This window comes from Taudactylus pleione, unplaced genomic scaffold (genome assembly GCF_031769625.1).
Source record: "Taudactylus pleione unplaced genomic scaffold, aTauple2 ptg000103l, whole genome shotgun sequence".
NCBI classification, from domain to species: domain Eukaryota; kingdom Metazoa; phylum Chordata; class Amphibia; order Anura; family Myobatrachidae; genus Taudactylus; species Taudactylus pleione.
This window is the reverse complement of record NW_028284505.1, coordinates 1,993,746-2,015,128: the sequence shown is the minus strand read 5'-3', so window position 1 is coordinate 2,015,128 and position 21,383 is coordinate 1,993,746. Positions and strand designations below refer to the sequence as shown.

General features: G+C 47.7%; 1 protein-coding gene across 4 annotated transcripts in view; it reads left to right on the top strand.

The window, feature by feature from the left end:
- TNNI3K (TNNI3 interacting kinase) overlaps positions 1-21,383 on the top strand; it is an 840,867-nt gene that overhangs the window by 65,921 nt on the left and 753,563 nt on the right. For all 4 annotated transcript variants that reach the window (XM_088470772.1, XM_088470769.1, XM_088470770.1 and 1 more), the window contains exon 6: positions 18,339-18,437. In XM_088470772.1, coding sequence (XP_088326898.1) covers positions 18,339-18,437 — 99 coding nt within the window. The remainder of the gene's footprint in view (positions 1-18,338; positions 18,438-21,383) is intronic.

The following is a 21,383-nucleotide window of genomic DNA, read 5'->3' as shown; positions in this document are numbered from 1 at the left end:
AATCTCATTGGCCTGACCATTAGAAGTTTGTGTGAACTTTATCTACAATTCTCTTTCTGTGGTGTTGAATTGTAAATAAACCTTTAGTACATTCCTGCCTATAAACCTCTAAGATTCACCTGCCTAGAACCTCTAAGACAAAACCTGCCTATACCTTCTAAAACCACAAGATGTCGCTAATTAGCGTTGTGTTTAATTATACCATTAATAAAACTCTAAGACAGTTGAATAGCGGTTCAACGCGCTAAAGATTATTATTCAGGTAAAAGTACAGATGTTACCACGCTATGATCTAACAATGAGCGCAAAATAAATTGGACAAATATTAGGTCATAAGGTACAGTCAATACATAAGCGTGCGCTCTGGGACCAGATACCGGCATCAATAATGAGACCTTCGTCGAACAGCATAACAGGAACACCGCAGACTGGCATCTCGTTTCAGAGCACTCACATATATACCCGTACTGGGATAAGCAATACAAAAGAATACGTTGGCAGATTCTCATTGGTTCCTCTTCTTGCTTCTTCCGTTACGGTACAATTCATAGGTCAGTGCAAAGACTCAACCCAGCCTCTAACAGCCTGATTGTGTTCACCTTCCCGCTGCATAATAAATCTAATCTAACTATGGCATACAACATTTCAAGAAGTTATTGTCTCTAACATTCATATTTCATGGCCGCATGTTCTGATCTCCTCTCCGATGCCACTGGAACGCTGTGCGAACAGAGTAGATCAGTACGGCACCAAACACGGTCCAATTGTCATTTACTAAGCCATAGTTACAGAAAACATTAATTTCTTTACATGCTGACATTGCCATTAAACCAAGTAATAATCATTCCTTTCGCGCTGCGGGACCATTGCTTTTAAATGTGTATGCGGGGAGAAATGACATTAAATTGTGTGGTGTGTTTGAGGGTCTGTGGGGCACTTAGCGACCAGCACTAAGTTGGAAAGGCTTCTGTGTATGTGTGTGAGCATGCCAGTATGGGTTTGGGAATGGTCACTAAAAAGATGGCTGTGCGTCTAAATAGCTATTTTGTGTTGTCCTATGTTTAACATGAAGTGCAGGGAAAACACCACTAATTTGCTACTTTTTGCTACATCGCGTATGTGTTAATGTGAATGCAGGGGAAAACACCACAACTTTGCTACTGCTCAAATATAAGTCTGTGGTGATTTTAATGTGTTGGAAAGTTATTTTATTTCTGCTAAACACCGTCGGTAGGTGTTAGGAGAAGATTGCTAAAAAGCTGTTCGTGCTACTTTTTAGCAACTTTGCGTTGTGAGTAGCAAAATTGCTACTTTTATCAATTTTGCACTGTGGATTGTGTACTATGTATTTTTGACAAAATGGCGCTTGTGTAAGCTTTCTTTTCTAAAATGGAGTCTTGCTGCCATTCACAAGATGGCATCGTGCATGTTTTCCTGATTGGCAAACAGATTCTGTCTTACCCAATTATTCGGTTTCGACAGTGGCTGCGGCTCTCACACTCTTGAGGGCTATTTGGAATTGGAGTTTCTAAAATGTAACTAAATTGCCAGGGGGGCTGAGTATGTTGCGTCGACATTCATCACGTTGACATGGGTGCAGAATTTTTACATTTCGTATATGGACATTGTAAACATATTGACATTCTGCAGATATCAACATGTTCCATGTCGACATTTCAACAATGTTGACATCATAACTGTCGATGTTGTACCATCGACATTGTGATTGACGACACAGTGACCGCATCCCTGCCAGGGAACTATCTGGATAATATATAGGCATTACATTATATCTCTGTACTGTTCAGGCCATGCAGGGTAAATACCAGATTGGGGATGTAGTTTGGAAGCCGACGGTGTAAATGCCGACAGCCAGCTTCCAGACTTTCTAATCCCGGCGTGGTACTAATGACAGGCGTCGAAAACTCGACGCCTGTCATCAGGGCCGCCATCAGAAATGGTGGGGCCCGGGACTGTTATAATAGGCAGGGCCCCCCTCAACCTTCACAAACCCCCACCACTTCCCACAACCCCTCTTCCCCCGCTACCATACCTATACACAATATATATATATATATATATATATATATATATATATATAATGGTGCTCCTTACGCAGTGCCCCCAGTAGTTGCCCCCAGTAATGAGCCCCCTGTAATGCCCCCAGTAGTGAGCCCCCTGTAATGCCCCCAGTAGTGAGCCCCTTGTAATTGCCCCCAGTAGTGAGCCCCCTGTAATGCCCCCAGTAGTGAGCCCCCTGTAGTTGCCCCCAGTAGTGAGCCCCCTGTAATGCCCCCAGTAGTGACCCCCTGTAGCTGCCCCCAGTAGTGAGCCCCCTGTAATGCCCCCAGTAGTGACCCCCTGTAGCTGCCCCCAGTAGTGAGCCCCCTGTAGCTGCCCCCAGTAGTGAGCCCCCTGTAGCTGCCCCCAGTAGTGACCCCCTGTAGCTGCCCCCTGTAGCTGCCCCCAGTAGTGAGCCCCCTGTAGCTGCCCCCAGTAGCTGCCCCCAGTAGTGACCCCCTGTAGCTGCCCCCTGTAGCTGCCCCCAGTAGTGACCCCCTGTAGCTGCTCCCAGTAGTGAGATCCCAGTAGCTTCCCCCCACGCGCGGGCACATGCACACACACACAAAAAAACAACAACTTACCTTTATCCCCGCTCCTGTGAAGCCACCGACCGCCCCGTCGCCCGCTCCTCGGCACTATAGTAGTGACGTCATGACGTCACTCCCATAGTGCACTGCGGGACCCGGAAGACGGAGTGAGCTCCGTCCTCCGGCTGCCGCCGGGGGTTTGAGTAGGAGCCGGGCGTCCGCTGGTAACACAATCTCAGCGGGCGCCCGGCATAAGGAAGGTGCAGGGGGTGCGATCGCTGGGCCAGCGGGCCCCATAGCAACCGCACCCCCTTCACCCTCCATAGTTACGCCATTTACTGCCGGGCCCGGCTGGGTGAGGTGACAAGTCACTTAACTGTGACTAATGTGCGGCGGCGGCAGATGTATAGTAGAGGATGCCGCCAGACCTGTCACTGTGGCACTTGCGGCCAGGGGGTTAGTAGTAGTGGCTGGCAGTATGTAGCAGGCGCTGGGCGGGCCCCCCGAGTGTCCGGGCCCGGTACTGCAGTACCGGCAGTCCCCCCCTGATGGCGGCCCTGCCTGTCATTAATCAGACGCCGGAAGACCGACGCCCGGCATACCGAACGAAAGTAAGACGGGCGCCCGGGTACGGACAGCCGCGCAGGGGGGGAGGGTTAGATTTAGGACTCCCGGGGGGACTTAGGGTTAGGCACCAACCCGGTAGGGTTAGGGTTAGGCTAGGAGAAGGGGGGTTAGGGTTAGGCACCCCCGGGGGGGAGGTTAGGGCTAGGCACCCCCCCTGGGAGACTTAGGGTTAGGCAGCGGGGAAGGGGGGGGTTAGGGTTAGGCACTTAGAGGTGGGATTAGGGTTAGGCACAGGGGGAGGAGGTTAGGGTAAGGCACCCCTAAGGGAGGGTTAGGGTTAGGGGGTTAAATTAGGTTAGTTTATACCTTTAGGACGATCGGGATCTTCACCCTTGTCTGGCTGCCGCTGTCGGGATTTGAACTGCCGGATTGTGGGGTTTATTCAGCAACACTAAAATAACGGTTTTAAGGACATTTTCCTTAATTACCGTTAATTACTGCTGATGATGTATGAGATCAGCTCATACGCACATCGTCTAATGTGTATGAGTCTTAAATCTGAAAGTGCAAAAGTGCAGTGAAAATGCAGTTTTATGGAATCATAACCATGTCTGTGACAGTGTACAGTACCTGTTCTTATGGGAAAATACACAGGGCCTGATTCAGACCCGCTCGCAAGCGCTATGCGCTCGCAAGCTGGTCGATGGTGGGGCACTGCACAAATTCACTTGCTCCAGGGCTTGCTACAAATGGGGCGGCTGTCGCCCCGTTTTGTAGGTGGGGAGGGGGGGTGGCTGGACAAACGGAGCTGTTCCTGAAGAAACGCCTGCCGTTTGTGGGCGGCCCTACTGACATCATTTGTGATGTCAGTAATGAGCTTCCGCCTCTATTAGAGCAGGAAGCTCACTGGGGCTTGCGGGAACGAGACCCTACCGCAAGGGTCTCGTCGCAAGTCCGATTGGTGGCGACCATCACGACCATCACCTGGCCGCTCGCAAAAGCTCTGGTCACCCACAGCTTAGCGAGTGGCCAGGAAGCCTGGTAAAAAAAAAAAGCGGTTGCCCTGATTCAGAGCGAGCGCTCGCTTTTTGCGAGCGCCTCTGAATCAGACCCACGGTACAATAGCATCTGCTGGGGTGCTAAATGCTGTACACCCATCAGTCCTTGCAGATTGTAGGCCTGATTCAGCATGATTGGCAATTGCGATCGCAATTCCCATGGGAACGCCTACCGTCTGAGTCCGGCCCCACTGACATCAGTAATGATGTCAGTGGGAGTGCTTTTGGCTCTGATAGAGCCAAAATCACTCCTGGGCTTGCGGAAGCGGGACCCTACCACAGGGTCTCGTCGCAAGCCCGATGGTCGCGATGGTCTTTGACTATCGCGACCATCTTTTTGGCCGCTCGCATAAGCTGTGGGTGGTCATCCACAGCTATGTGAGCGGCCAGGAGGCCGCTCCAAATTTAGCTGGGACGGCCCTGATTCAGAGCGAGTGCTCTGGTCAGAGCGTTCAGCTCTGAATCAGGCCCTCAGTCTGGAGCTATCCTAGTATATTAGGAGGCGGACTGAAGATGGATTTTTAACTGATGTTTTCACTTTTTCAATCAAGTGCAATTGCAGTTGGAATTTACAAGCCTGCAGCAAAAGTAGGTTCAAATTGATTATCCAAAGGCCGGTCCAGGATTCGGGCTGTATGTGTGCAATAAGTAATGATGTATGTGGACAGTTAGGTGCATTTATGCAATTTGAGAAGCTCTTGGCTTTTGCACTTTGGTGAATTTCCTGTTTGTTAGTTGCACATACTTTACAACAACATACATATATAGGAACTGATTTCAGTTTGCACCTTATTGGGACATTTGGTGAAAGCCTGACAAATAGATATTTACCTGGAAACATGGCTTTCTGTATCTATAGTGTTTCCTTGCAATAAAATGATGTCAATTAAGGCATCTGTGGCGTCTTAGAGTTTTCACGTGTGCTTCATCTGAAATGCACACCATATGCATCTGGAACGTGGGACTATGTTTTGTATTTGAAGTCTGGTTTGATTTCCTGGAAAGCAGGTTTGATCCATCCAGACAACAGGTCGTTGGAAGATATTACTGCGATTAGTTAAGACAAAGTGGATTTTTTTTTTCTCTCCGGGTTGTTGGACGGGTTATTCTTACCGAGGCTGGTATTGTTGGGATTTTCAAATTTCTCTACAGCTTTGTTCCATAATGAATGGACATATTGAGAAAAGTCCATTTTTAAATGTGTCATCTCTTACTGAGTATTAGAAAGGGGAATGTGTTCCTGGGAGATTAAGGGGTCCACTTACTCCTGACGTGATGAAAGAGGACACTTTGTACAGAGGCAGATGGTACGCCTCGGGTAATAGATAGTCTCTTCATTTGATGTTATTGACGGCCGAGCATTTTCAGTTACTTTCAAAAGAAAAAAAAATAATCTGTTCAAAGGCGCACGTTTGCCGGTGATTTGGAACTTGAGGAATCGATCACTTTGCAGAATTACTGAAAAGCAAACGCACCACGTAAACAAAGAACTGGGCGCCAGATACTGTACTTTAAATAAAATGTAAGGCGTTCAGGTGTGATATTTTGGATTATCAGTGCGTTGGAGTTGCCTGAAATAAGTCAGACGCCCAGAGTGTAATCGGTCTGATTACGCTGATTCCTCTTCCTCCCCTCATAGTGACTTCAGCTAAACAGGTGCCCCAACAAGAAGGGGTTTTACCACAATTTTAGGCACAGCGACAGGCCTATCCTGGAGGCTACGGAGAGAGAGTGCTACTACCGCACAGGAACAAGACAAGAACGCCACACAGTGAGGTGGTAAACATTCGAGAGGAAGACGTCCTGAGTGGCAACTAATTGTCTGCGGTGAATGGATCAGAGCTGAGACATCTGCCCTGAGCAAAATATAAAGCTTTATTAGCTTTAGGGTGTGGAGGAGGAAGTGCCAGCATCCCGTACCCAAACCCCCCCCAACTCCTCCCTGCCCGACTCTCCTTCCGTTCCCTCTGCTGCCTGGCCACCTCCCCTTCCCACCCTAAGCACCTTCAGTCACATTCTCCTTAATTTAAGGCACACATTTTAAAATACTGTAAAAAAAATTCTAACTCTATGAAGCTACATGTAGTTGTCAGAGTAAAGTTTCCATTGCAGCTGAGCAGATGTATTGTAGTGTGTGGCCACAGGGGATTGGATGTGTGGCTGCACACTGCATAGATCTAGCTAGTTGCAAAGGTTTTAGACTGACAATTAGAAGTACTGTAGCATCATATAGTTACAATTCACACACATATTATGCAGGAGCGAATATCTCCATGTGTATGGTGTCTGCAAAGTAAGAGGTGATAGGTTTGAGTCCCAGGCATGGCACTATTGAGAAATGTGTGTGTTATGTAAAGGAGGTTGTAAATATTCTTATTAATATGGCAGATTTTACTGTACTTGCACGAGCCCTGGGGGGTGCCTACCCCTAACCTCCCTAAATCTAACCCCCCCCTGCGGCTAACAGTCGGGATTTTGCCATGGTGATGATGATAGGCGTCGGTATTTGGACGCCTGTCATTAGTCCCATGCCAGGCTTCCACTGTTGGGAAGCCGACGGTTGGCATTTCGACCGTCAGCTTCCTGACTACATCCCATTTTATACAATATCACATACACCTATGTGAGTTTTTTTATTCCTTTCAGTAAAACATTATACTTTTAAATTACTACACTATGGTGCGCCTCCTTGTTTTCTCCTTTTGAATACTGTATATATGTATGTATGTATATATATGTGTGTATGTATATATATTAGGGGTGTGCACCGGCCACTTTTCGTGTTTTGTGTTTTGGATCTGGATTGCTTTTGCCAAAACCACCCTTCGGTGTTTTGTGTTCTGGGTTTTGTGTTTTGGATCTGGATCTTTCTTCGTGTTTTGGATCTGGATTGGTTTTGCCAAAACCACCCTTCCGTGTTTTGGGTTCTGAGTTTTGTGTTTTGGATCTGTATTTTTTTTTAAAAATCATAAAAACAGCTAAAATCACAGAATTTGTGGGTTTTTCTGCTCCTATGCTATTATTAACCTCAATAACCTTAATTTCCACTCATTTCCAGTCTATTCTGAACACCTCACAATAGTGTATTTATGTCCAAAAGGTTGCACCAAGGTAGCTGGATGACTATGCTAAGCGACACGAGTGGGCGGCACAAACACATGGTCCATCTAGGAGTGACACTGCAGTGGCAGACAGGATGGCAGTTTGAAAAACTAGGCCCCAAACAGTACATAATGCAAAGAAAAAAAGAGGTGCAAGATGGAATTGTCCTTGGGCCCTCCCACCCACCCTTATGTTGTATAAACAGGACATGCACACTTTAACAAACCAATCATTTCAGCGCCAGGGTCTGCCACACGACTGTGGCTGAAATGATTGGTTCGTTTGGGCCCCCACAAAACAAGCTGGCAAATAATCTGTCCCTGCACACACTGGCTCTACGGAGGCAAGATGTCGTCCTCATCCTCCTCATTCACCGATTCCTCACCCTCTTCAGTGTTGTGTACATCCTCATCCTCACAGAGTATTAATTCGTCCCCGCTGGAATCCACCACCACAGGTCCCTCTGTACGTTCTGGAGGCTGGTCTCCCTGGAAGAGTTGATAATTCATTTTTATGAACATCATCTTCTCCACATTTTGTGGAAGCAACCTCCTACGCCTTTCGCTGATAAGGTTCCCGGCTGCACTAAACACTCTTTCGGAGTACACACTGGAGGGGGGGCAACTCAGGTAAAATAGAGCCAGTTTGTACAGGGGCCTCCAAATTGCCTCTTTTTCCTGCCAGTACAGGTACGGACTGTCTGACATGCCTACTTGGATGCTGTCACCAATGTAATCCTTTAACAGACAGATGCACGCTTGTAGCTGCTGCTTTGAGGATGCAGGTGCGGCTACAGCCCACACAATTCCCAAAGACAGAAAAAAAAAGAAGAATTTTTTTATTGTTTGTGGAGCGCACTTTGAGGGTTACACCACCCTTTAACAGACAGACGCACGCTTGTCGCTGCTGCTTTAAGGATGCAGGTGCGGCTACAGCCCACACAATTCACAAAGACAGAAAAAAAAAGAAGAATTTTTTATTTTGTTTGGAGTGCACCTTGGGGGTTACAGCACCCTTTAATGGACAAGCCAGCCGGCCCTTTACTTATGACACAGGCGCATGCAGTCGCTGAATGGCAAAAGTGGCCAGAAATTTTTCGGGCCACCCAAAGCGTCTCCTGCACGCCCCTGTTGCTTTTCAGAAAATTCTGCACCACCAAGTTTATTGTGTGAGCAAAACATGGGACATGCTGGAATTTGCCCAGATGTAATGCCGGCACAATATTGGTGGTGTTGTCAGATATCACAAATCCCCAGGAGAGTCTAAGTGGGGTAAGCCACTGGGCGATGATTTCCCTCAGTTTCTCTAAGAGGTTGTCGGCGGTGTGCCTCTTACTGAAACCGGTGATACACAGCGTAGCCTGCCTTGGAACGAGCTGGCGTTTCTGAGATGCTGCTACGGGTGACGCTGCTGTTGTTGCTGCGTAAGGTGATACATTTACCCAGTGGGCTGTCACAGTCATATAGTCCTTAGTCTGCCCTGTTCCACTTGTCCACATGTCCGTGGTTAAGTGGACATTGGGTACAACCGCATTTTTCAGGACACTGAGGACACTTTTTCTGACGTTTCTGTACAGTCTCGGTATCGCCTGCCTAGTGAAGTGGAATCTAGACGGGATTTGGAACCGGGGACACACTACCTCCATCAATTGTCTAAATCCCACTGCACTAATGGCGGATACCGGACGCACGTCTAACACCAACATAGCAGTCAAGGCCTCAGTTATACGTTTTGCTTCAGGATGACTGCTGTCGTACTTCAACCTCCTCGCTAAGGACTGTAGGAGGGTCAATTGTTTAGTAAAAGTAGTGGTGTTCCTACTTCCTCTCTGAGATGATGAACGACTCCCAGCAGCAGCAACAGCACTAGGAGGAAGTGGTTCTTGATCTTTCCCTGTTTTATTTTTATCGGAGAAAGTTTGGTCCTCCACTTATGTTATATTGATATATATATGTGCGGCTAAGGCGCACACAAACACAGAAAATAATTTTTTATTTTTGCTGGAGAGTAGTGCACTTTGTGGGTTACACCACACTTTAAGAAATGAGCCAGCCGGCCCTTTACTTATGGGACACATACGCTCGCTTGGCGCTGCTCCTTTGTTGATGCACGTGCAGCCACAGTGCACACAATTCACAAACACAGAAAATATTTTTTATTTGGTTTGGAGTGCACTTTGGGGGTTACAGCACCCTTTAACGGTCAAGCCAGCCGGCCCTCTACTTTTGACACAAGCGCACGCTTGGCGCTACTTTGATGATGCACGTGCGGCTACTGCGCACACAATTCACAAACACTAAAATATATATATATTTTTTTTTTTTGGAGTGCAATTTGGGGGTTACAGCACCCTTTAACGGACAAGCCAGCTGGCCCTTTACTTATGGGACACAGGCGCATGCTTGGCGCTGCTCCTTTGTTGATGCACATGCAGCCACAGTGCACACAATTCACAAACACAGAAAATATTTTTTTATTTGGTTTGGAGTGCACTTTGGGGGTTACAGCACCCTTTAACGGTCAAGCCAGCCGGCCCTTTACTTATGACACAGGCGCACGCTTGGCGCTACTTTGTTGATGCACGTGCGGCTACTGCGCACACAATTCACAAACAAAAATATATATTTTTTATTTTTTTTGGAGTGCACTTTGGGGGTTACAGCACCCTTTAACGGACAAGCCAGCCAGCCCTTTACTTATGGAACACAGGCGCACGCTTGGCGCTGTTCCTTTGTTGATGCACGTGCAGCCACAGTGCACACAATTCACAAACACAGAAAATGTTTTTTTATTTGGTTTGGAGTGCACTTTGGGGGTTACAGCACCCTTTAACGGTCAAGCCAGCCGGCCCTTTACTTATGGGACACAGGCGCACGCTTGGCGCTGTTCCTTTGTTGATGCACGTGCAGCCACAGTGCACACAATTCACAAACACAGAAAATATTTTTTTTATTTAGTTTGGAGTGCACTTTGGGGGTTACAGCACCCTTTAACGGTCAAGCCAGCCGGCCCTTTACTTATGACACAGGTGCACGCTTGGCACTACTTTGTTGATGCACGTGCAGCTACTGCACACACAATTCACAAACACAGAAAAAAATATTTATTTTTTTTGCACTTGGGGGGAGCACCCCTGATGGACAGAGCACCCCCTGGATAACACTACAGCACCCATTTAGGACTGGGACGCTGCACAGGACTTTGGAGTGGACACAGCCCCTATGGACAACTGACTGCACAACACAGTCCAGCCAGCCCCTATGGACTTTGGAGGAGTGGACACAGCCCCTATGGACAACAGCAGCACAGCACAACACTACACTACACTACACTACACAGCCCAGCCAGCCCTAACTCCCACCCTCCCTCTTCACTGTCCACAGCCGAGTGAGAAAATGGCGCCGACGCGGGTACCTTATATAGAATCCAAAACCCGCGAGACCCGGAAGGCGGGATGATGACGTTTTGCCTCGATTTCAGATCTGAATCAGGCGGGAAAAGTCGAGCCTGACTCGGATCGGCCTCGGATCGGGGGGGCTCGGTGGGGTTTGGATTTCAGAAATCCGAACCCGCTCACCCGTAATATATATATATATATATATTATATATATAATTGTCATGTGTGAAGGGGTGTGGCGTGTGTGTGGGGGGTTGAGGGTAAGGTGGGCACCGATGCTGTTTCTAGCTGAGGGCACCAAAAAGTCTAGTTATGGCTCTGTTTCCCTGTTCCTCAAAACCTGATAAAGGTCTATTGATTTTCTTGTAAATAATACATGTTGTCACCTTCAGAAGTTAGATTACAGCATTGGGGGGATACTGAAAGTATATTGAAAGGGGCAATTATTTTCAATACAGAAAACACGCCTGGTTTGGCTGTAAATATAATTACCCCCTCAAATCCAGCTGCTGAAATCGTTGAAGACGTGGCTGCTTTGAAAAGTGCTGCTTAGTAAATCTAGCCCTTGGTTACTGAAAACCGTGGGTCTGATTCAGCTTAGGACGGAATTGCAAAGCTACACGCAAGCAGCTTTGCAATTCATTCCTCCTGCGTGTATAACTTATCCGAGCTGTGCTGTACAACGCAGCATCGAGTAATCTGCAAGAACACTGGCCGGCTAAGTCAGCCATAAGCAAAGAGGCGAGGAAATCTCTGTCAGCCGATGTTGATCCTGGCCTCTTCCCTCCCCCCAGTGGTGGCGACACACCACCGTTTTGGGAAACAGAGGCCGTCGCTTCCCCCCGTCCCCTCCCACAAATGGCAGTAGACTGTTCATCAGTGACAGTTTGCTCCCGGACTGCGTGCGTTCACGCAGGACATGTACTACACATGTGCAGTAAGGGATGGGTGCCTGCGCAGATTCCCGACCATCGGAAATCTGTGGGCCTGATTCAGAGCCGGAAACTCTTTAAGAGCGCTCGCTCTGAATCAGGGGATTTTTTTTTTGTTGCGGCCTCCTGGCCGCTCGCTAAGCTGTGGTAGGGTCTTGTCCGTCGCAAGCCCCAGAGAGCTTCCTGCTCTAACAGAGCAGGAAGCTCGCCACTGACATCACTGGTGATGTCAGTGGTGCCTCCCACAAACGGCAGGCATTCCTTCGGGAACGCCTCCGTTTATATAGCCACCCCCCGTCCCATCTACAAAACGGGGCGAGCTGTCGATCAACATTGACAGCCGCCCCTTTTGTAGTGAGTCCCGGAGCGAGAGAATTGTGGTACCCCACCATCGACCCGCTTGCAAGCGGTATGCGCTCGCGAGTGGATCTGAATCAGGCCTTGTGTTCAGCAGTACACCAAGCCCTGTGTCTGAACTTTCCATGTGCAATAAGGGTTCTACAGACTTTCTTTAGGCATCGTAGGTTTTACTGGTACAGATACATAATACATATTTGTGCTCACTTGATGTCTGCAGTCTGCATACATTACTCTCCCTTACTGAGCGTTTGCATAGTAATAAGAAACAAGTGATATTTGAGTCTTACCAACTGTAATAGATTGTTTTCATTTTTACTGTAACTTCCCTTTAATAAAAAATAATTTTGGAGCAGTTTGGAAAAGACTGCTATTAGAAATGTGCGGTTCACTTTTCCCGAACGCACCCGAACTTAGGGGTTCAGATTCAACTCGAATCCCAGTTCGAACTCGGATTGCATGTAAAGAGATCCAAATTGCATGATTTTAGCTGTTTTTGTAAAAATAAATGATATATTTTTAAGGAATCCGCAACAGAAACAAATCCAAACCAAAACACGATGATGAATTAGAACCAAGGGCCCGATTCAGACACCCGCTCACTAGGAAGCGTTCACACGCAGCCAGACGATTTTTGCATTCTGCACATGCGTACGCCCCACAGTGCGCAAACCACTGCGAAAGATCAGAATGCGTTTGCTTGTTGCGCATAGACAGCCCAGCAGAATGAGTGACAGGAGAAGCCGTTTGTGGGTGGTGACAGAGGCTGGCCGCTAGAAATGGGGGAGTGGAGGTACGAGCATCTTAACGCCGTTTCAGAGGTGTACATAATTAAAAAGCAGTGCCATAGTACACGTCACTTGGTTGTATTTTACACTGAAGTGCTCGCAGTGCTTGCGGTAGGGTATGGTCAGCCACAAGCGCTGCTTATGCATCCGATGGTACCGATGGTTGCAATAACTTCCTGGAGATGACGTGCGCAAGTGGGCGTCTTTATACTGGCTGGTGGGCGTCTGCATACACAGAGCGATCGCAAGCCAAGACATATTGGGCGTGCTAACGCCTTGCCGTGCGATCGTCTGCCTTCCCAAATTTGCATACGCATCTAGCGAGCGGGTCTGAATGAGGTCCCAAGACCAAACCACAGGGGGTCCGAGCACAAATCTAATTCCTATATTCTGTACAATTGCAAGTGGAGGGTGCTCCATCTATTCCAGACAGCGCAATGATCGCGAACGTTTGGTTGAATCTTGAAAATTAAGAAGTTACTGTAATTTATGATTTAACCACTTTGGATGAATAATTGCTAAGCTGTACTGTATACCCCGTGCTTACATTTTATGCTTATACTCACAGCTCGCAGATAAAAGATGTTACAATAAATTGCCAGTTTGCAATGAAATGGCTACATTTTATAGTATTTAAAAAAAAATCAAATATTAAATGTTACTGCGTTGAACTTTAACTTCTCACATTAAAAATGTTTTTACAAATACTACATAATATAGCCACTTAGGCTTGAACATGATTGAGCCAACACCATGGACAGAAGTGCACAACCTTGATCACATTTAGGTTCTAGAGTTTGAGTATTGTGAAATTTAGAATTTTTGAACCCATTCCAGAACTACATTCATCGCATCTATAATTATCAGGGGTAGGCGTAGGATCATCAGTGGCACCTCGTTTCGCCGACGCGCTTCTGGCAGATCTAACCGATTTGGATTCATCCACCAGTGCCGCTGAGTTATGGGCATGTCAGCAAGAGTGGTGTGGGGAGGGGTTGCTTGCTGGGGGGCAGCACTTGGACCCTTGTTTTATTAGTCAGCCTGTAATTTGGCAGTAACTACAAAACAATTCCATCATACCATTCACTTGAAAGGATTGAATCTGGAGTGTGGATGGGTACGTCAAGCCCAGACTGCCCCTGTAGTTTGTCCCACTTAGGCCCGTATCCAATTAGTTTTGCGTACGCGATAAATGTTTTGCATGCCGGACTTTTTGCCTACATCGCGTATCTTAGCCGCGGAAACTTATCGTGCGTGTGCCCTCGATTCGCCCTATTCAATTTAAAAAAATGCAAACACGGAGACATGCGAAGTCAGAACAGGCGAAAAGTGATGTCAGAATCGGGGAAATCAGCCTGAAACCCCCCAAAACATGCAGAAACATTGGGGATCAATGTAGTAGTGTCCAATTTGCCCCAATTAAACTGTTTGGGGTACTTCAGTTGGTCCAATTACCTCGAATTAGCGTCTTTGCACAAGTGGTGAAGAATAGCATTAAGCAATTTTTTGGGGGTGAAAATAAGTAGTACTGTAAAATTTGGGGTACTTGCAAATGGGTGCTAGCATATTTAAAAGTCACTCAAGTGAAATTATACAAAAAAGGGAAAAATACCACCTTAAGCATACACCTGCAATCAAAAAAACACCTCACCCATATTTGCAGACCCCCCAAAAGTATATTTCGCTAGTTTTTAAGTTTGTACCCCCACTTTGCACTTTTTTGCCCCCATTTTCAAAGTGCTTATTTGGGGTGTTCCTCACTTTTTTTTTTTTAGGTTTTTTTTGACACAGTTATCCTTTGTAGGGCTGTCCCCAAGGGTGCTGAGTGGTTTCCCCACCTTTGCACCTGCACTTTTTTTCTCCACCTATTCAGAGGCGCATCTTTTTTGCCTATTACATTGCATTGCGTTTTCACATACGTGAAAAGTGTTTGCAATTGAATAAGGAGATAAGTTTCCGCCTGGCGAATAGTCGCAGTCGGCGATATTTTTTCGTGGATTTTGACTTTTTGCGGCTAAATGAATACTGGCCATAGTAATTATGTTTTTTTTTTTTTTAAGTTGTCATAGCTCGTGGCTTGTTTTATTGTTATATTATAGTAAATTGCCAATCGCCAAATGAGGGCTTATAATTATAACCATACAATGAAAATAGTAAAAATTGGAATGGGGATGGGGGAGGTTGACTTATTGGTGCGTCTAGGAGCACACTGGCCCCTAAATCTACCCCTGGTGAACAATGTGATCCTGTTTTGTAGAATGGTTAAAGTGTGCTGCGCTTCTGCTGTTACGTTAATACAATTCTTCATATCCCAGTAATTTCCATAAAAATATAAAAACCTAGCTTACTAATATCTGGTTTGCGTTAATGACCTACATGCTGTAGAATAAATAAATAGATTGAATATTTTAGGCCGCTTACCAATGGCGTCACCTAATTCAAGTGCCTAGGGTATAAGGAAAGGAATATCTATATGGTACCAATGCAGGAAGGGTTTACAATGTGGCTCAAACCCCTTCAGCGACAATGATCCACTCAGCGTAGGACGTCTTTTTTACTTTTGTTTTCCTTTGTGGAAATAGAGCCTGATTCGTAGATGAACACAGCCGGTCATATGGACTCCTGCCCTGTGGGCATAGCACTAAGAGCTAAAAGTACTAAACCAACTCCGAAGTGAAGAAGTTGCCTATAGCAACCAATCGGCTTTGTGGTAGCATTTATCAAGTAGATTCTACAATTGATGGGTATAAGCCAGAGGTTCCCAAACGCGGCCCGCAAGGCTCCCCAACAATTCAGGTTTTAGAGATATCCATGGTTGAGCACAGGTGGTTACATCAAATTGACTAAAGGTACTAATTAATCACCTGCGGTCAAGCATGGATATCCTTACCAGCTGTACTGTTAGGGTGCAATGAGGACCGAGTTTGGGAACCTCTGGTATAAGCTAATTGGTTGTTATGGGCAACTTCTACATTTGTCTACTTCTCCATTGTTTTGCAGGTTTGATACATCTCCTCCTATAGTAACCCGTATGCAGCGTTGTGCGTATCTTGTATATACCCCCAGGCCATATGCTTGGTTTACTCCTCGTCATCATGAGAGCACACTTCGACCAACTGTACTTGTTGCAAGTGATGGCCCCCATTTAATAAGAAGTGATGTGCTTGTTATCACTAGTTACTAATCTTGCATGGTGCTCCAACCAATCAGCTCCTAACGGTCATATTTCAAACGCAGCCTGTAACTTAACCGTTAGGAGCTGATTTGTTGGTACTTTGGACCTCATTCAGAGTCGGCCGAAGCGGCCGCACGGTCGTACGGAAAAAGGGGCCGGATATGCAAATGATTCCCTCGCAAGTTGCATCCCTAAGTTCCGATCGGTAGTTGGCCGACCAAGGCGAGGAAGCGGTCGTATGGCAAAAAAAATACGCCCCCTTCTGGTACGCATTGTATGTCATCTCCGGGCATATAACGATTAATCGAGACCATCGGGAACCATCGGAACTGGTCGTAGAGCTTAAGGTTGACCATACCCTCTCTTAAGCTCTACGATCATGTCAGTGTAAAAACCTCCCATGTCACATGTGCCATGACGCTACTTTGTTAATTATGCACTTCCATAAACCGTATGCACTCCCATAAAATGCCGTTCGCATAATGAGGCACACCTGCGTTCGGATCTCCACTCCCCCGTTTTCAAGCACCTTCCCCCGTTACCACCCACAAACGCCTCCATCTGTCACTCAAACTACCGACCTGGCTGTGTTCAAGGAGAGAGAAATTTCTGATCGTATCGGCTAGTTGGCGCACGCGCTTTGCGAACTTTACGCATGCGCAGTATAGCGAACATCGGTGGCGTACGACCGTGCGGCCGCAACGACCGACTCTGAATGAGGTCCTTTATCTCTCTCTAAAGCTCAGTATACATCTCCCTAATGGGCGCATAGTCTGCTTTCTCATGAATATTGTTCAGCACACAAAATAGCTATCTTATCTGGCGGGAGGCAGGCGCTTTGCATAACGCTGGCGTACATTTGCAAATAAGATGAGAAGACCGATACGGCTGACGTTCTAGTTGTGTTATGGTATCCAGACACGCAGCGATATTACAGCCGATATTGTGCCACAGACATGATAACATGAAACGTGCATCGCAATGCCCCATAATGCCCCACAATAGTGGATGCCCATACACGGTGCGATAAAGCAACCGATCCGACGGATTGGTACGATATCGCTGCTATATCGTACCGTGTGTGGGCATGATATCGGATAGTGCGTGCACCACGGTGGGGTCGTCCAGATCTTACTGCGGGTTCAGTTGATCTGGGGTTTGCGATGTGCGATCCCATGCAGCGCTATGCGGGTGGGGGAGGGGGTGTTGGCATATCTGGCGGTCGGCCACCCAATCGCACAGATGTGTCAGCCGTCGGATCCCCCATCGTGTCGCAAGGTGCAAATCGCACCGTGTATGGCCGGCTTAACTCAGTTGGACCACAGGCAATTTGGCAGTTGAACATTGGACCTTGGGCCTGATTCAGAGCCACTCGTAAGCGGCAGCTCGTTCGCTCCGAGCGATGTTTGCCCAACTGCGAATGCGTACGGATCGTAATACGCATACGCGAACCAGTCAGTGCGGCCGAAATTCATGTGATCGCAAAATAGCGAATGCCTGCTATTTTGAGTGACAGAATGAGGCGTATGTGGGTGGTAACAGGGGAAAGTGCTTGAAAACGGGGAGTGGAAATCCGATCGCAGGCGTGCTTAATGGTCAAAACGGGCGTTTTAAGGGAGTGCATAATTAATCCAGCAGCGTCATTGACCACGTCACTTGGTTTTTTTTAACTCAGAACTGCACGCAAAATAGTGGTTGAAAAAACCAGCCCCAAGAATAGCGAGCAGTTCATACGCTGGTCGATGTACTCGATTAATCTAATAAATAGTGGACATGACGTATGGTGCGAGCGGCCAGGGGGCGTATTTTTCAAATTTACGTTCGCATGTTTTGCTCGCTCGTTCAGACTTAGAGGCGTGAACAGTCCACAAAGTGCAAACGGTTCATTTGAATAGCCACCCCTTTTTAGAAAACGAACGACCGCAAATAGCGAATGGCTCTGAATGAGGGCCCTTGTGTATTCCCTGGTTTAGGATGGCTCCTACTGTACCTCTGCGGGCCAGAGAGCGGGATGCGTTATGATGGCATCAGTGCACTTACTTAACCCGTAAAAAACCCCACACATTCTCATTTGGCATTTTGCTAATGGTCATGTCATTTAATGGGGAGATAACGGGTCCATATCGAATTATCTGTTTTCCTTTTTAAGTGTTTATTGGCTCCTTTCAGAGCCCAATCATGTAAAGTTACGTCTGATCGTCCCGTTCTGATGTTCCTGGCACCAAGGACTAATATATTTTACTTGAATCAACTTATATAAATCAAAAGCAGCCATTGTCCTGATCTGTCTATAACATGAGCGCTGATGATTACATTGTGTCACTAATCTGCCTCCTGCCATACCTGAAGGTCTTTATTTTCTCACATTCAGGCTGTTGACATTTTATTACAACACGGAGCATATGTCAATGTTCAAGATGCCGTATTCTTCACCCCGTTACATATCGCGGCGTACAATGGCCACGAGCAGGTGAGATACGATAAACGTGATATATCAACTGACGGTGCTCATGTGACTTGTACTCATTATCTCTTACTGGTTTTGTTATCAGAAGGGTAACTAGGGCATTTGGCGCTTTGCACAAAGAGCTTTGCCGTGACCTCCGCGCTCCAGGCGCACTTTTAGGCCGTGCACCACTTTCCTGCTAGCTGCTAAGACCGAATTTCCATACTTTCATTATTTTATCTTTTAGGCCCGTATTCAATTAGAGGCAAAAAAGCTGCGATCGGCGAAAAGTTTTTCGCCACTTTCGTCCTAGTATCGTCCTATTCAATTCCAGGACGTTTTTCGCATGTCCGAAAACTCCATAGGCTAAAACAGGGGAAAAGTTTCTCCAGGAGAAAAGAAGTGCAAAATCTCTATTTTGGGCTAAAAATGTGGGAACTTGCTAGCTGATTCAGACCCGCTCGCTAGGATGCGTTCGCTCGTAGCTGGCCGATTCGCGTCTGCATCGCAGTGCGCCTGCGCGAACCAGTGCGAGAGATTGGGAAGCAGTCGCTCGCCGCGCATAGACAGCCCAGCAGAGTGAGTGACAGGAGAGGCCATTTCTGGGTGGTGACAGGGGCTGTGGAGGTGAGAACGCAGGCGTGCCCAAGCGTCTTAACGCCATTTCAGAGGCGTGCATAATTAACAGGCAGCGTCATAGTACACGTCACCTGGTTGTATTTCACACTGAAGTGATCGCAGTGCTTGCGGCAGGGTATAGTCTACCTCAAGCGCTGCGATCGCATCTGATGGTACTTGATGTTACCGATGGTTTCATACACTTCCTGGAGATGACGTGCGCAAGTGGGCGTCTAATAAAAGGCTGGTGGGCGTCTGCATACACAAAGTGATCGCACGGCAAGACATAGTGGGCATGCTTATGTCTTGCCGTGCCATCGCCCGCCTTGCTGTGTGTGTTCCGGATTTGCATACGCTGGGAGCAAGCCAATGCATCTAGCGAGCGAGTCTGAATGAGCTCCTAGTTTCAGAACCCTTTGGACAGCCCCCTAATGACTATTGAAGCAAAATAACTTTACAAAAAAATCGACATACCCGTCATTTTTGGGGCGAAAAAGTAAAAAGTGATGGAATATGTGTCCAAAGCACTGGGAGGGTCATTCAGACCCGGTCGTTAGCGCTGATGCGCTCGGACCGCATCGATTGCCCCCCACAGAGCATGCACACGACGGCGACGGCGCTGGCGCCGTCGTGCGCATGCGTGAGACCCGCTACGACCGACAGCGCCGGTCGTAGCGGGTCTCGATCCAAAGGGGGCGAGCTGTCGATGTTGTTTGACAGCTTGCCCCGTTTGGAAGGCGGGCCGGGGGGGTGGCAGCCCAAACGGAGGCGTTCCCATGGGAACGCCTGCCGTTTGGGGGAGGCCCCACTGAGAGCTTCCGGCTCAGACAGAGCCAGAAGCTCTCCGGGGCTTACGACAAGGGAGACCCTACCCTAGGGTCTCGTCGTAAGCCCCGATGGTCGCGATGGTCAGACCATCACCGGAGCGGTCGTTAGAGCTGTGGGTGTAAACCCACAGCCTAACGACCGCAACAGAGGCGGGCGGTCAGGATGCAAGCGGCCGCCCAGTTTCTGAGCGACCGCTTGCATCCTCCGACCGCCTCTGAATGAGGCCCTGGGTCTGGTATTTTGGGGGGCTGTATGGAAGGAGGAGGTGTTTTTAGGATTGCAGGGGTCTGCAGCAGCTGTTTTTTAGAAAGTTTTTTAAAATGCACGGGCCTAAGTTTGTTAATTCTGCCCTCTCCTCCGTCTACTCTCTCTTTCCCAGTATGACTCGCTCCAACTTCTCTTATCTGCGTCATGGCGGCCTCCTTCTCCCCCTGCCCAACCTTAGTATGGACAGAGTATTGTGGACCTATATCGGATCATTCACCTCGCACAATTTCCAACTTGTGATCCTGCAGCATTGTGTGTAGGGCTGAAGTGTAGACACATAGGGGATCATTCCGACCCGTTCGCGACCAAAGGACGCTCGCAAACAGGTCGATGTTCCCCCACTGCGCATGCGCACGACGGAGGGAGCTCCGTCGTGCACATGCGCGAGACCCGGACTGCGACAGCCAAACTGTCTCTCCGGGTCTCACACCAAAGAGGGCGTGCTGTCGATGTTGATTGACAGCACGCCCCCTTTGGTGGGCGTGCTGGGGGCATGCCTGCCAGACGGAGGCGTTCCCATGGGAACGCCTACCGTCTGGAGCCGGCCCCACTGACATCACTAGTGATGTCAGTGGGAGTGATTTTGGCTCTGATAGAGCCAAAATCACTCCTGGGCTTGCGGCAGCGAGACCCTACCGCAGGGTCTCGTCGCAAGCCCGATGGTCGCGATGGTCAAGACCATCGCGACCATCATCATAGACGCTCGCATATGCTGTGGGTGGTCACCCACAGCTATGTGAGCGGCCGGGAGGCCGCTCCATTTTCAGGGAGGAGGGCCCTGATTCAGAGCGAGCGCTCTGGTCAAAGCGTTCAGCTCTGAATCAGGCCCATAGTTGCTTTATTTATCATTGGTTTCATTTCTCAGGGCACCGTCCAACTTATGGGACTAGCTGAAATGTCTACTCAATGCTATTTAGTACATTGGGGGAGATGTATCAGGTCTTGGGCTGCCATATGTCTAGCACAGTCTTTGACATGGCAGATAGAAGCTTATTAGTTGCTTGGGGCAACAACTCCTCTTTTGATTTTTTTTTTTTTGCTTTGATGATTGCTACGTACATCCAAAGTGATACAGTACTTGTTATGGTAAACTGTAGCATGTAGCTCTATCATGTTCCTTATGTATCATACACACATATGAGCTTCTATTTTCTACTGCTCACTATAAGATCCATCATCCTTCTCTCTACCCATATCCCTTCACTCCCCTGTTATACACGCTCCATGCGCTGAGTGCACCACATGTACCTTCATTAC